This window comes from Nothoprocta perdicaria, unplaced genomic scaffold (assembly GCF_003342845.1).
Source record: "Nothoprocta perdicaria isolate Ctin4 unplaced genomic scaffold, notPer1 scaffold_208, whole genome shotgun sequence".
NCBI classification, from domain to species: domain Eukaryota; kingdom Metazoa; phylum Chordata; class Aves; order Tinamiformes; family Tinamidae; genus Nothoprocta; species Nothoprocta perdicaria.
The window spans coordinates 508,669-525,506 of record NW_020455294.1 but is presented as its reverse complement, the minus strand read 5'-3'; the positions used below and the strand labels follow the sequence as shown (position 1 = coordinate 525,506).

The following is a 16,838-nucleotide window of genomic DNA, read 5'->3' as shown; positions in this document are numbered from 1 at the left end:
AAATTCCCCAATACTTATTTCTATGAACTAGACTTCATAAGGACAAAAGAACCTAACAGAAACTCATCAAGTTGAAAAAAGAAAAAATCAAAATCAGACATTTCAGTCAAAAGCAGAAATTGTCCATCCAGATTTATTCTGCTCAATGCCATTTGGTACAAGGTATAAAGGCTGACAAGCTTAAACAGCTCCGCAATTTTCCTTAAAAAAAAAAAAAGAAGTCTTCTCCCTATTTTCTTCTGAAATATTGCCTTAGACTCCAGCAATACAAATAAGAYGACAGATCTTCTATTTCTAGGTCATTTGATGTATTCTGTTTTCCTTCATCTTATCAGATGAGTTCCTACAGGAGAGATGAACTCCATGCAATTAGTTTTACATTATCAAAAGCATTTGTATCCCTTTCAGCTCTATATTATCCAGCAGAACACAACACATTTTAGCAAAAAGTTAAAACATTTGSATAGGTCTATATTTAAGACCTTTTAATACAGCACCTGAAGTTGTAAGCAATTCATAGAAAAATACATATGTTAAAGAGGTATAGCCAGCTGTCCCATACTCCATAAAGTTTTAGTAGTTTACATTACTTTCCCATGGGATTTTTTTCAGTCATTTATAGTTCATTACTTCGTATGGCTATAGAATCCCTGCTGTGTTAAAAAATGCCAAATAAAATTATATCTCATTCACTGCTTTATGCTATACCTTCTTTTGTTCAGCTCCAATTAGTGAAAGCCTGGTCTTCATTTATCATACTTTTAGCTGATTACATTAGGCATTACAATAGTTCTCTAGCTTTCCTCGACAATGTTTGCACCAACAGTGTTATACTTCTGGTTGAGGAGGCTCTTTCATCTTAACCTTCTGTTCCAATCAGTTCAGGGGGAAAAAGTACATATGATCACTCTTTTTCAGCTGAAACCCTGCTTGTTTGCTCAGCCCCTAAACAATTCCACCAGATGTTTTAAAGCAGCATTTCCAAATTCTGATGATTCTTCCCCACTTCACCTACTGAAGTGTGGCGAATTACTCCTGCATTTTGAACCCGCAATGAAAAGCAGCATTTTGCCTAGTTTACAACAACTCCTTCCCGGGTTTCTCTGAAATAAGTGATTTAATAAAAGATGTTAGCCACAAGTTGCAAGGCCCTAAAAAGCACCCATTATGACCTACTTTTCTGAACTCATGACCAATTTTAATGACCGGGGCTTCACAGCAGCCATTTTGTCAAGCTCTTTTCACCCACCTCACTGATTCTATTTCTGGACACTTGTTAAAGCAGGAGCTTGGCTTCCACAGCATAAATAATCTTTCAGCTACTCAACTCTGTATTACTGCACAAACATCCCCAAATCCCTCAATTCACCTACCTTTAAACGTGGTAATGGCCCCTTCTTACAATCTKTATTTTTATCCACAGAAACCCTTCAGATCTGTAGCCATTTTTAAAAATTAAGTGTACCAAGCAGTATTTTGTTGTTCTTATCCCCCTTTTCCAGGTAAGCTTTATTCACTTCCCATCACAACATGCACAACATTTTCCAATGTAACAGTTCCTTCTGCTGTTTCCAGCTCATGACAGTTAAAATTATCATTTCTTGAAATAAAAAAATTACTGCTATATTAGTTACTTTTCATCTGTACACATAATATGGCAAAACAACCACTGTTCTAACAGCAGCATGCTCAAGCCATCTGTCATGGCATTCCTTGGAAAGGGAAAAGGGAGTAATTTCACCGACAGTCTCTACATATTTCAGCTATTCCAACCCCTTCTATTCAACACTAAACTCTAACKGTTAAGACAAATAATGCCTATTTCTCAGTACTACACTGCTGTTAGGGAGTTTTTTTCCTGACTTTTTGGTAACATTAACAATCACAAAAAGATAACAGTAAGAGGTATGTTTTTTTCCAAAAAATCTCTAGTATAAGATTATTTCCTAGTGAGCCTTGCATGTTTATTAAAGCACATTTACCCATTTGCCAGAACATGGGTTTAGTCTTGCCTAATTTGTGCAGGCAGATTGGTGCACCAAAACACAGCACAACTGCTCCAGTGATCTGCTTCCACATTGGACTTCAGATTAGGATCCAAAACCTAACAGGTCACTGTTCTGCTTGGCTAGAGACTCTGCACTGACTATAATCCAAGCGTTGGATTATAAGAGCTTGAAATTCTAGTGATATCTTATACATAAAGCAGAACTTGGGTGTTTTAAGCTATTACCTGCATGGCCCTCTACATGAAGAAAAAGAAAGTATATTCAAGACTCAAACACCAATGTATTTARGACACTATTTAGACCACCACTGCCAAAAAACAGTAGTTAACCCAGCTGAGGTCATTTATATGTCAATGGATGGGAAAGATTAGAAGCTACTATTGCTCAGTGAAAAAAACACAGTACCAATAGACCCCTTAATTCCCACTACTGGCTTTGATAAAAACAGTTCAGTTAGTTCCAACTTCTAACCTGCAGCTTCTAATATCTCGCTGTTAAGACCCAAATGGAGACAAGCTATGTTATACCAATTATTCCTTAGCTATSCTCAGTATCAAATCCATTATTCAAGCAATTTTATCTTCATGCCAAAGGAAGGGTCTAAATTGCTAGATACTGCTGTTTATTTCCTCCTGTACTGGACACACAAAAGAAACCCAGTTCAACTTCATTTATTTTCAACTAGTAAGACAAAAAATAAAAAGCCCTCTGGCTTGTAGAAATACCTTTTGAAGTTATTTGCAAAAAGCAGATGGTATCAGAAGATATCCAATTTTTAGCAAGTAGCTACACAAGTAATAAGGAGTTATCACATCTGAAGTCAGAATCTACGTTTCCAACTAATCTTTCTTTCCAACTAATCCTTTTTAGGTAATTGCATCTAAAAGATGTTTTAGAAACTATACCCTCTCTTCTAATCATTTAAASCCAGGTCCCAATATTTTTAGTAAAGACTCAACTTTTGGAGACTTTCAAACCTCGCCTGGATGCCGCCCTGTGCCCCGTGCTCTGGGTGTCCCTGCTGGAGCAGGAGGTKGGRCTGGATGATCTCTAGGGGTCCCTTCCAACCTCAGCCATTCTGCGAGTCTGTGAACTAGCTTTGGGATGGATAACCATTCAAACAGCGTATCATACCTTGACATTTATTCCAGCCTTTGGCCCAATAACCAGCACCAGACCAGCTTCCCATGATGTTCCTTGTCTTCGCAGTGTAAGTCTTGGAAAAGTCCTGCTTAATCCCACCACACTTGAAATCAAAAGTTCCCAACTTTTGCAGCACCCCATTGCTAAGTGAACAAGTCTCTCCTAACTACACTTCTCCCACGGGGAGGCAGAGGCTCAAGCTAGCAGATGGTATCAGCTCTGAAGCTTGATTTCAAAAGGTTTGACATTTTGCTACCACTACTGTAACTAAAAACGTAGCTACTGGAACCTGAAAAGAAAACRCACACGGACAGAAGCATTTTCGTCACAACATCCTCAAAGAATGTGGCCTCTGGACTGATCTATCCGGATCACCTGAGCTGGCAGTCACAGGCTTCACTCCAGAAGTCAGGCTGTTCACACAACRAACAGCTGTAGATACTGCCGGTCATTCACAGAGACACTAATCAAACTATTTCCCAATGCCAGCACCCAAGGAAGCACCAATGCCAAAGAATGTGGTGAACATAAGCTAGATTTTTTGGTCTAATCAAACAGATGTTGCTATAGTACAACCACCATATTTTAAGTGCACAGAAGCAAACTCCAATGTTACCATTTTAACACATCTATCAATTATCATTATGAACTGTAAGAGGTACAGTTTAATAAATTAATAAATTAATTTACTAAACTGGATAAATTAATGCATTTCTGAATAAATTAATGCATTTCTGAAACACCAGCTTGAATTTTTTCTTATGAACTACCACATATTAAAGACCCTACGTGGTTGTTAAAGCTAAAGTTAACACTGCAGATTGAAGCTCATTTTCACAGTTTTCACCACATATGCCTTTCCTAAGATCAGGAATTTCTCTTTCTGTAATTCTCTCCCTATGTTCCTCTGCTTGTCTTTGCTTCCTACTTTCAGATTTTCCATATTCTCTAGTTCATAGGAGCATCCCTACAACAAATACAAAGCCATCTAGACCTACTGCAGAGATCAGTCGTTTAAGTTCATTATGGACTTGTGAAAGACCATTTAATAACATTTTGGTATATTTTCAAAATGATTTCATGACTGCAAAGAAGGCTACATAGTGCTGCTAAACAAAACACCCATTTATCCCAAGAGGTACCCTACCCACAAGGAATACAAGTGCCCATTAACATGTTGCGGAGTTTCACTAGAGGGCTGACACATCACACAGAATAGTTGGTATTCACATCCACTTAACCCTTGGCTTCCAGGAGGAGCCAAGTTTATCCGGATGCCTGACACCCATCTGCCAGGCTCTCACTTCACAGCCCACTGAGCGCTCACAAGCCACTATTCTCTCCCACTTGGGGCTACTGGATGAAGTGCAGACCAAGYGCACCCACTCACCCTTCATCCACCTCGGAAAGGAGCATCTGGAAGAGGAACTTGGTAGAGCATTTGGCCCCTTTGTGTCAGAAAAGAACAATTTCAAGCCCTCGCTCTACCTATCCTACTTATATGACCTGAGCAGGTCAGGTAGAACCACAAAAGTACACAAAATAGCACTGCCAAAGTCCAGACTCCACTGCTGAAGCTCTCAGCTATCACTTAACTCTGAAAATACTTAGGTTCTCAAACTTCCAGATTCCAGGAATCATGCTTTTCATTTTTAAGTGCTGAACACCTCAACACCTATACTCACAAGTGCCACCACATATAAAACATACATTTTCCCCTTCTCAGCTTATCTGAGGACCCCTTTCAGTAAAGAGCACAGATTTTCAATTGTCTTGCTGCCTTCCAGACTCACACAAGCTCTCTCAACCTGCAGTGGTACCCCCAATCTCTTTCCCTGTAGGAACTGCYGCAAGGACTAAGCTGTCCTCTACGGAGTGAACATACACAAGCATGACTACACCTCCTTTTTACATTAGTCAAAGGAAGCACAAATCAAATTGCCTTCCTATCCTTGCTACAATGATAAATTTCTCTCCAGAGGGACCTGGACAGGCTGGAGAGTTGGGCAGAGAGGAACCTCMTGAGGTTCAATAAGGACAAGTGCAGGGYCCTGCACCTGGGGAGGAATAACCCCAGGCACCAGTACAGATTAGGGGTGGACCTGCTGGAGAGCAGCTCCACAGAGAGGGACCTGGGAGTCCTGGTTGACACCAAGTTAACCATGAGTGAGCAGTGTGTCCTCGTGGCCAAGAAGGCCAATGGGATCCTGGCTGCATCAGGAGGAGTGTTGCCAGCAGGTCAAGGGAGGTGATTCTGCCCCTCTCCTCAGCTCTGGTGAGGCCGCACCTGGAGTACTGGGGGCAGTTCTGGGCTCCCCAGTATAGGAGRGACGTGGAGCTTCTSGAGAGGGTCCAGAGAAGRGCAACCAGGATGATTAAGGGAATGGAACATCTCTCGTAYGARGAGAGGCTGAGTGAGCTGGGCCTGTTTTCTCTGGAGAAGAGACGGCTCAGAGGGGATATGATTAATATGTATAAGYTCAGGAAGGGAGAATGCARGGAGGAAGGGGACAGGCTGTTCTCACTGGTGGCCAGCGACAGGACGAGGGGTAATGGCCACAAGCTGAAGCACARGAAGTTCCGTCTCCAGGTGAGGAGSAACTTCTTTACTGTTAGGGTGACAGAGCAGTGGAACAGGCTGCCCAGGGRGGTTGTGGAGTCTCCTACTCTGGAGGTCTTCAAAACCCGCCTGGATGCCACCCTGTGCCACATGCTCTAGGTGTGCCTGCTTGAGCAGGAAGGTTSGACTAGATGATCTGTAGAGGTCGCTTCCAACCTTGAATATTCTGTGAATTCTGTGAATCTGTGAATTTCAACTRTTCTTAAAACACAAACTAGACAGGAGACTCCAGATCTGAAAGTTATAGAGTAGGACTGGGCCTTTGTTAAGTAGCTCATCCAGAGAGCCATTTTACCCCCTCCTGAAGCCATCCCAATATCTCTGGGGAAGGGAGCTCCTCCAGCAGGCCTGCTCAGCACACATGGTGGGATTACGTGGGGCAGGCATTGGAGGGACTTGAGTCAACTTCTCTGTCTCCCAGAATCCCATYTTAGCACAAAATCCCATGGAAGCCAAGCAATATTATACCCACAGCTATAAATGTTAACCAGTTTATWGGTCTGCAAACCCAGCAGGAAATCCACTTCTATTTTCTTCATATCTATATGAAAGTATGGAATATGTTACTGCTTGTGCCAAAAAATACAGTTTCACTGCCATTTACTTGGTGAAAGGAGCAATATATCAATTATATCTCTATTGTCTCATTTAATCTAGAGAAAGAAGGAAACACAATAACAAGTTTCTATGGGCAAAATAGAGAAGTGTTCACACAAAAAAACACACTGTATGTTTCACTAGTCCATCCATGGCATCTCCTCTCCCTTCACAGAAAAGGAGATTAACTTCAAAATCATCATTATGGTAAACAAACCTGCGTAACATTTAAGTCTCATTGAATTACCAAGTCCCATCTACGATTAGCATTCAAATAAGCGAGCTGTACTTACAGCATTGGCATCAACATCACTGTGTATGGCAACTGTTTTAATTCCCATCTTCTTGCATGTTTTGATGACCTGCCATATGAGAAGTGACAATTATTGATATTTAAGTTATCCACAGGATAAGAACAAAAGAAACACTCAGAAGATTATATACTTACTCTGCATGCAATCTCCCCTCTGTTGGCAACAAGCAGCTTTTCAAAAGTCTGAAGGGAAAAGAAAAAACARCAAGTAGCTTGAAGCATGAGCAAACCATATTCTTTCCCTTCAGAAAGAGGCATTTTCACTAAAACATTGGTGTACTCTGAAACACCCTGTTAAAAATTCCTGCTGAGTCAGCAGTGATATAGTATAAGCAGTACGCTATGGTTATCTACCTGCCAGGTACATAGGTTCAAAACACAAAAAGGTCTCGACTACTGACCCCTGCATTCCCTGAATCTCCTTCCTGTGCTCAGTGCAGGAACCAGAACTCTGTAGAGGTTGAGAGAGCGCCAAGTTCAGGGAAAAGACCCTCATGAGCACTGCCAAACACATGGCAATGCCCTCAACATGCAGGTTGTGACTGTTCTCCCGTTGCAGTGTCCCAGGGTGAACTCCCAAGCCTGCTTTGGAGAAAAGCCTATATAAACTAAAACTAGATTATTTTAGCTCTAGTTGGTGGCAGGTACCTGTCGGTCAAGTGCCTCCAACCAGCAGAGATAATCTGCAGCATTACACTATCCTGGGATACTTAAATGACATGCAAGTCACAGGAAGGAGAGGTTTCTCTCTGCCTGGGTCATAGGGAGGACTTCTACTCCATAGAGACACTCTTGCTGAACAGTACTAAAGTGCCCCTCTTGATGGCCAAGTCTCACCTGAGGAACCTGCCAAGCTGCTGGCTGCCCCCACATCACTGCTACCCCCTCAGCATGAAGTAGCAGCTAGAGCGCAACTAGACAGTCTAGCAAGTCAAACCTGGGCCACGGTTAACCTGCTGTCTGCCAAAACACCCCGGCCCTGCTCCACAGAGCTGCTCTCCAGCAGGACAGACCCAGCCTGTCCTGGGGCCCAGGGTGATTCCTCCCTAGGTGCAGGACCCTGCACGGGAACTTTATGAACTTCAGGGGCAGCCTGCAGCTGAACCAAATTAGGTTTATCATATTATACCTTAAGACATTCAATAGCTATTCTCCCTCCCCACATTATATGTTTTCCATGTGCTTTTTTTTTTTTTTTCCTCTCTTTTGGGGGGCGGGGGGAGGAGGCACTGGTATTGCAACAACAACTATAAAAACTGCTACCCTATGGCCACAAAAGCAGAGAAAGGAACCATAAACACCACTGCAGCAACTGCATAGGCAAGTTAGGGCACTATTGTGGCTTCCTCACAGATTCCAAGTAGATGCACCCATGACCAAAAAGCATTTTACTACTTTAGTCAGGCCTGAGCTGGCATCACACAGCCCTGTGGTAACCCCATTCAGAAATGACATGATAACTCTTCTAGGATTCATCATGTAATTTATTTGCAATTTCTTATCATGTAATTTATTGCTACAGCAAGCCCTTAGGTAAGTTCAGCCAACTCTGCTGAGGAAGGCACACAAGTACCTAGTGCATAGGCACACCCACGTCCCACTCCAAAGCTGGAATCCAGATAACTGAACTTGCTCAAGGATATCTGAGGTACAAACCATTTATTTGGAAAGCTTTCTTAACTGGGAACCTGGTCCAAAATACACTGAAATAGCTTTCAACATGCTCAAACATTTCCAAGTCTAAATTTCAGCATTCTAAGCACTTGAAGGTTTTAGACACAGAGATTTACCATAATACTTGGCATTTAAAAGTTTAACTCTTTAAATACTTAATCTACTTAGCTTCTTTGCAATGTAAGAGCTCCATTGACCGAGCACAAATTGCAGAATCAGTATGAATGTGTAGAGATTCTCATTTTATTTTCCCATTCTGCAGTAAAACATTAACAGAAAGAGACTGGACTTGTGTTCCCTCTCTTAAAAATGACAGGCCTGAAGTCTAGAAAGAAAAATATCGTGTTCTGCTTTCGGGCCATATGCAACATTTCAATATGTCATTTCCACTAACTAAGGAAGCTCTGTATGAGAGTCTGATCATTAGAGAAACAGCAGAGGGGAAGCAAAGGACGAACGCAGGGAAGAGTTTGAACGATCTATTAGCCACTGCCCAGAATGCAATTACTTCCAATAAACAGAAAACGGGTAAAAGACCCAATTTCACTACCTAAAAACTGCGCCTTTAAGAAAAGAATAGAGCCTAGATCCAGTAAAGATCTTAAGTCTGAAGGAAGCATTTAGAGAAGTCCAAAAAATCTCATTGTTAAACCTAGCTTAACAATACCTAGCTTAACAAGATTCTAGGTACATACTGTTTTTCCTCTCCGTTTTCTAACACCATGTCACTCCCAGTTCATTTTCTTACACTGGTATATATAGGTAAGCATAACAGTCCTAAAGTACCTTTCTTGCCCTTTTATAGTCGAGTACCTCCAGCCACACTTTYTCCAATAACGTTACTTGAGGGGCCAGGCCAAGACAACCTCAAAGCAGCAAAGCATTTCTTGGCTAGGAAGCTGTAAGCTGAGATGGCTACTGCACGAGTCAGAGAACGCCAAGAAAACAGCACCCTCGAAGAGGAGGGATGGCTGCTCTCTCCACAGATCCTAAAAGCCTCATCTTTATCCAAGCCCCATCTTTATCCAAGCTCTCCCCCACAAGAGCATAAGTGAAATCAGATTTGGACAAGGCGTATTACCTCACCTAGCAATCATGCTGCCACTACTGCATCACCAGTTTTAGGAAAGCCTTTGGCCAGTATAGCTTCCAGATGCTTCAATATRCCTATAGCTCCTATACCGTGCAACAGATTAAGAATAGTTGTTTTAAAATTACAACTTGTTGACATTAGCATGAAACTTTCCTAAACTGACAATCTTTATTATTTTAAGATACATATTTAAAGCAYTACCTAATCTTAGCAAACATACTGCAAGATAAACATTTTTAGCTTTCAAAAATATCAGAAAAACATACCACTAAAACCGTGGCTGTACAGCGATTATACTAGGAAAACTACGGGTGTCAGCAGCACAGGGAAGAATGTAAATAGCTTTAGAAGTCGGAAATCAATGGAACAGTAACACGATAGAGAARAAACAATATACACAACACCACTTACCTTTTCATTTGGATCATGCACAACTGAATATAGTTGACGTGAAGTCACAAGGCACCGTCTTGAACAGAGCATTTTGCACTGTAGAAGAAAGGAATAAACATTTTTTCCTCCTCCTACTGTATTCCATCAAAACAAGCATTCCACACACTGACATCTTTAGGAAATTCTTCCATAACCCTCCGTGCCCATCTTTCCTTTTCCCCTCCATACCCCAGAGGACGAAAGGATCTGCACAMATCCACTGAACAGTAACATCTGGAGTTTCTAAACTGCCCAGAAAATCACTAACTTCAAAACACTTTGAACAATGACCTCTTCATTCTTTCCATGTAATCCCAAGAAACACTTAATCACCAAGTTCTCAAAAGAGCATGCATGACAGTGTGCACACCAGGGAGAGGGAAAGRCCCTTACTGCTGGAGATGGAGCACATCATGCACCATGCACAGCACAGAGTAGGAGCAAAACAGGCTGCATGTGCCAGTTCTGCACCACAATCCCACAATGATACCGACCTGAGGGAAAGATTCCACTTGAAAGCTACCTTAGCACAGATACATGGCTCAGAAGACTGTATTTGCTCTTCCAGGTGGAATGAAAACGACTTATCAAAAGACCAAGTTCTGTYTTATCTAGCAGCAGGCACAAAACAGCAGTTACAGGGAACTATGCARGCTCAGAACTGATCAACTACATCTGAAGTCAACATCACCGCAGTCTTCTAAAAGGGCAAGAGGGAGGAGCTGGGCAACTACAGGTCGGTCAGCCTCAGCTCCATCCCTGGAAAGGTGATGGAGGAGCTCATCCGAGAGAGCATCTCTAGACATGCGAAGGAGGAGGAGGAGATCAGGAGTAGTCAGCATGGATTCACCAAGGGGAAGTCACGTCTGACAAAGCTGATAGCTTTCTATGATGGGACAACTGGCCGGCTGGACAAGAGGAGAGCCGTGGATGTTGTCTACCTTGACTTCAGCAAGGCTTTTGACACCGTCTCCCACAACATCCTCATGGGGAAGCTCTGGAAATGAGGATTGGATGGGTGGACAGTGAGGTGGGTTGAGAGCTGGCTGGATGGCAGAGCTCAGAGGGTGGTGATAAATGGGGCCGAGTCCAGTTGGAGGCCTGTGGCCAGTGGTGTCCCCCAGGGGTCAGTACTGGGCCCGGTGCTGCTCAGCCTGTTCATCAATGACCTGGACGAGGGCACGGAATGCACCCTGAGCAAGTTTGCAGATGACACCAAGCTGGGTGGAGTGGCCGACACTCCGGAGGGCTGTGCTGCCATCCAGAGGGACCTGGGCAGGCTGGAGAGTTGGGCAGAGAGGAACCTCATGAGGTTCAATAAGGACAAGTGCAGGGTCCTGCACCTGGGGAGGAATAACCCCAGGCACCAGGACAGAGTAGGGCTCGACCTGCTGGAGAGCAGCTCCACGGAGCTGGGAGTCCTGGTTGACACCAAGTTCACCATGAGTCAGCAGTGTGCCCTCGTGGCCAAGGCGGCCAATGGGATCCTGGCTGCATGAGGAGCAGTGTTGGCAGCAGGTGGAGGGAGGGGATCCTGCCCCTCTCCTCAGCTCTGGTGAGGCCGCATCTGGAGTATTGGGTGCAGTTCTGGGCACCCCAGTATAAGAAGAACATGGAGAGGGTCCAGCGGAGGACAACGAAGTTGATTAAGGGTCTGGAGCATCTCTCATACAAGGAGAGACTTAGTGAGTTAGGGCTGTTGTCTCTGAAGAGAAGGTTGAGAAGGGATCTGATTAATATGTATAAATACATGAAGGGGGAATGTACAGAGGGTGGGGCCAAGCTCTTCTCAGTGGKGGCCAGTGACAGGAAAAGGAGTAACGGGTACAAATGGAACTGCCAGTGTTTCAACCTCCGTGTGAGGAGGAACTTCTTTCCTGTGAGGGTGCCAGAGCCCTGGCACAGGCTGCCCAGGGAGGTTGTGGAGTCTCCTYCTCTGCAGGTCTTCAAAATTCACCTGGATGCCACCCTGTGCTCTGGGTGTCCCTGTTGGAGCAGCGGACTTAGRCTAGATGATCTCTACAGGTCCCTTCCAACCTCAATGATTTCAGAGACCCTGAGAAAACTACAGAGGTTGCAGATACACTAAGCTTCTCATTTGTGTAAGTTAAAGTGTTTCTGGGAGCAAAGACCAAGAAGAGATGGACACTTACTCCACCAGAAATGAGACCAAGAATAGATAAAGTGTACAATTTATATAAATGATTACAGAATTCATGACCATCTTGTAAACCATGAGCATGCAAGGAGGAAGAGAGCAGTTAAGGACACACTTGTGCCAGGTGCAGTTACTGTGATGAGTTGGTCACTATCCCAAGGCTACAGCAGGACAGCGATTCCTTCAACAACCACACACAGACATAGGGGCAGTGAGAGTGTCCAAGAGTATCCCACTCCGGACAGCAGGGCATTAAGCAAAGCCCTTCTCAGTCCTTGAATACTGTGAAGCAGCTCACACAGAACAAGACAAAAGTCACCATTATCCTTTGGAGAGTGTTTTTGGAAGGTCAGTGAGGCTAACCTAAATATTAGCAGTCAGAAAGAAGGAAAGGGAGGCCTCAACTTTTTTATAAATGCCTTTTATACAAAGCTGTTTAGTTTTGAATGCACAGAAGAAACTGGTTTGTTTTTTTTTTAACAGAAAGCTACAGCTAACATTAGATTTCAGATTCTTAGGCAGGTTCTTTCTTAGAGAAAACCTGTAAAACTATGTGGAGAGCTGTCAAGCAATTAGAAGCATTAAACCGTATTCAGCTATCTTCTCACTCTATGAAATGCAGATTTCATGTAATTTTTTTWAAAAAAATACCTAATGCAGTTATGCATCCATATTAAAAACTTTACTTCTTCCTTCCCCAAGGTTAGAACCAGGTACAGAATCAGGTTCAGCTCTGTGCTGAATACAGGTGGGGCAGCTTACTGAGGTTCTGTACATTGCTTAACTTGCTCAGATATGAAATTTCTATCTCCAATTCACAATTCTAGTAAATTTTCCTTAAAAAAGTCTCTGCTAACATACACTAAGGTTTAAGAGCTTGCTTAAACTATAATCTGTCAAGAAAAGTCTCTGTTTAAGTCTGCTCCTGGTCACTATGGGCATTTGAATTTAAAATGAATTTAAAAGCCATCAAACTTTAAAGAATGCAAGGTAAATACCACCAAAGATCCAAGCAAAACTGCCATGCAGGACTGCTGTCCCTGCTGGAGCAGGGGGGTTGGACTAGATGATCTCTAGAGGTCCCTTCCAACCTCAACCAGTCTGTGATTCTGTGACTCTGTGATTCTGTGATTCTGTGATTGCTGCTCAGCTACCACCTCCCGCRCTTACAAGCTCTGTCTGTAGCTGGGTACATTAAAAACTGCACCAAACTGCAGAAACTACCACCAAACCAGGAACTCGACTGAGCCAACCTAACCCTCACTTCGGAATTTTCATTTGGCTGCTTCCCAAAGATACACAGCCTCAAGCTACACGTTGCACTAGGAAAAAAACTCAAAATAGAGCCTCGATCAGGAATTACCAGTCATTTAATAATGCAACTGAGATCTGCATAATTCCAAGATACCTTGATAGCTGATCAGGCGCCTACGTGCACTGTGTCCCTCTCCCAAGGGAGAGGAACATAATTGCATTGTATCTCTCCCAAGTTTGTGAGCCATGTGAAGAGCAAACCCCTCAACCCCTATAGATCTCAGCTGCTACTATGCAAAACATGCCAGATACCACAGCCACCTACACCTTTAATTGGGCTAATAGCTCACTGTTCCACCTTGCTTTGGAGGCTTAAATAGTATCTAAAATAGTACTCACGCTCCAAACAAAACGCTGTAGAGTAACAAAAGGGATAAAGACAGAACCTTTCCCCAAAGTCTRTGTCCAAAACTGCACTGTGGTGCTTGCAGTATTCTTCAGTGAAGAATTAGGTGGATTAAATCTCTGATAAGCACTCAGCCCCTGGAAGAAAGTCAGACACAACTTCACTGCKGACATTTGTCACTTCTGCAAGCAGCTTCCCAGCAAATGGTGRGCAAACCTTTCACACAGGAGCAGATGTAGATCACAGGAGACTTAACCAAGCTCACTTAACTTCCAAGGATATCTTCTCACAACACAGACTGAAAAAAATAGGAAAATCTCTTCCAGTGGTTTAACACCATGCTACATAACAATAAAATAAAAAACAATGAGCTCAAGTTATTTACCAATGGCTCACCATAGAGGCTTTAAAGTTTTGTCCCTCGTGAAGGGCAGTTTTCCTGCTTTACAGGTTACCTTGTAAATAGCTTCCTGGACAGAAGAGCATCTGGGTTGGAATGCAGAGTACCAGATTTTAGGGAGGGGAAGTACCCAATAACAATTACTTTAATAAAGTTAATCCTAGAAGGAAGGCATATTCTAGCACATTTTTTCTTCTGCTAGAGTTCCTACTACAATTTCTACCCCCAKGCTTTCATATCTAACTCAGTGCCTTAAGAAATCATTGGAATAGCTCCTTSACATTTGCAGGATATTTCTCATTAACCAGAAACATCTAAGCAATTTTAAACACTACAAAGCTTTAATAAYTGCAATATTCTGATTACACAGCAGCCTTTTTCAAAGGTTTTTCATTTCACCCTAACTTAACACCCTTGTTTCTGGGTACCTACAACTAGAGTACATACACCACGTATATAAAGAAACCGACATTTCCAGGTGTCTGCAAGAAATTTAATCTCTAATGCTGAGAACAGTAATCACTAACACAAGACAGCACAAATTTTGTGAGCAAGAGACCAACCTTCAATTCCTCTATTTTTCACTYATTAGTACTTTCTCCCTTTCTACACTCTTTCAGGGAGTTCTAGACAGCCAAGAACCAACWACGGACAAAATCATTTTCAAAAAAGAAGTAGTGAAGTGTTTTGTAAGCTACACTACACATACAACCCTTGCAGATCTAAGAATCACGTCAGTTCTAAGAGAAGAGGCCAGATTTCCCTGTTTGTCAACAGAGCTTGCACACAACATCCATCAACCTAAGGCTATATTTTCAAACCAAGTCATTCCAGCTCCCAGGGGTGCTCTCTCTTGCTGCAGTACAGAAGTTTATACAACAGCCACATGGTGAACCAGAGTAGGAAACACGTCCAGCTGCAAAGACACCCACAAGGAGTGGGGAAGTTCGGATTTCAGCCAGCTTAATTCCTCAGTCCTGCATCTAAACAAAGAAAAAAGGGTCTGTGCTGAAGAACCAGCACCTGCAGAAAGGTGGGACAAACACCCACAGCAGCAGCTCAGACAGCTCCAGTAAGGACAGAGCCTGGGGAACAAGTCAGGGCTTTACAGGAATGATACAAGAATTTACCAGGGCAAGTTTTGAATATAAAAACAAATAAGCAAATAGAAATTTACAAAGCATTTCAAGAATTACTCTATTATGTATTTTGCGTAGGTTTCAGCCAAGTTTCTTAATTCTTCTTTAGATTTCCCCACAATAGATGGTTTTGCTTGCAGAATCCAAGCAGCTACTCCTGGAAGCAAGGGAGCTCTGAAAGCCCAAATCTCTGACCATGATCTGTGTTAAGCATGCTTATCAGCGCTAATCTCCAGATTAAATATTAAAAACAATCCCTCAACTGCATTAGTGTAAGGCTACATTTATCTGCCTGAATTGGTGACCATTTTAACTCCCTTCACAAACGGCCAGCGCATTCAACCTTGCTCTCTCCTCCAGCCCCATGCAAAGGCAAAAGCACCTCCCCGGAACAGCAGTGCTAAAAATAACGCCATGCAGGAGACAGCAAGGAGCTCCCACTGYAGAGATCACCGCACAGAACCCATGCACATTAAAAGTTCAAAGAGCTAAGCATATTTGCCTATTTAAGCAAGATATTTATGCACTCTATGAAAGCCCTTACTATTCAAATCCAAATATTTTCTGTAAAAACAGTGTAATGAAGGTGAGTTTCACACACAAGGTGTATGTTTCATGCACAGTGGCAGAGATCAACACATTTGGACCTCTTTCTGGAAAGAGAAGACTTCCCCATGCACCTATGAGCTTATATGGCTACCAAGAATAAAGCTCTGGAACAGCCTGGTTCCTCTGCTAGTTCTGCCYCACCGCTCCAGCCATTCCCAAGCTCATTCCCACACACAGGCACAGTTTGAGCAGCTTCTCTCCCGCGCACCTTCGCGGCAGAACAGGTTTGCCACGCAAGTTCCCCGAAAGGAAACACCTCAGGGAACACCAAAGTCCAACCTAAGCCCTATGCAGGTGACCCACTGCGCCGCTCCCTGCCCCACATCCCTTGCACAGAATCCCAAGGACACCGAGCTCCTCCTGGCACAGCTCAGGGGCTGCAGTTACAGACAGAAACCGGCACTGGCCGGGGAGCACAGAGCAAACCAGCCCTGCCGGTGCCCTTTCCCGCAGGCAGGCCTCTCGCAAACGCTGCTTTCCAGGAACAGAGCTCAATGAAGCTCCTCCCGCTTTATTGAGCAGCTGGGTGTCTTCTGCACCCATCTCGCACACAAATCAGTGACTAACACCTTTAGGCCTTTTACACAAAACTCATTATAATCCTTATAATAATAATAATAGTCCTTATAATAATCATTATAAGGATAATGCTCCTTATTCTTTCCCTAACCAACCTTGCCCTTCTTTTAACACAGAGCAACCTGTAAGACAGAAGGGAAAAAAATGCAGGTTCCATTCAAGCTTAAAGCAACCACCTCAGCAATCTCATTCCAGGTTTAGGAATTACATTTTCTACAAACTTGAATACTTTTCCCCCAAAAAAAGTGGTTTTGTAGCGACCTTCCGCCCTTGCCACGGCAGCCAAGGACGGCGGCGCTGGACAATAACCCTTCCCGTGACAGCCGGGGCACCCGCAGGTACTCCCGCAGGTACTCCCGCAGGTACTCCCGCAGGTACTCCCGCAGGTACTCCCGCAGGTGCACCCGCAGGT

General features: G+C 43.4%; 1 protein-coding gene across 2 annotated transcripts in view; it reads right to left on the bottom strand.

Annotated features, from left to right (window-relative positions):
- The window catches only part of PCCA (propionyl-CoA carboxylase subunit alpha), a 252,797-nt gene extending 239,065 nt beyond the window's left edge, over nt 1-13,732 (bottom strand). Inside the window, exons 1-4 of one of the 2 annotated variants that reach the window (XM_026038336.1) lie at nt 13,693-13,732; nt 9,861-9,938; nt 6,818-6,865; nt 6,663-6,731 (exon numbers count right to left, since the gene is read on the bottom strand). In XM_026038336.1, coding sequence (XP_025894121.1) covers nt 6,663-6,731; nt 6,818-6,865; nt 9,861-9,932 — 189 coding nt within the window. In that variant the 5' untranslated portion in view covers nt 9,933-9,938; nt 13,693-13,732. Of the gene's footprint in view, nt 1-4,542; nt 4,596-6,662; nt 6,732-6,817; nt 6,866-9,860; nt 9,939-13,692 lie in introns of those variants that run through there. The other variant, XM_026038337.1, reaches the window with a different exon arrangement.
- Nucleotides 13,733-16,838: the final 3,106 nt, after the last annotated feature.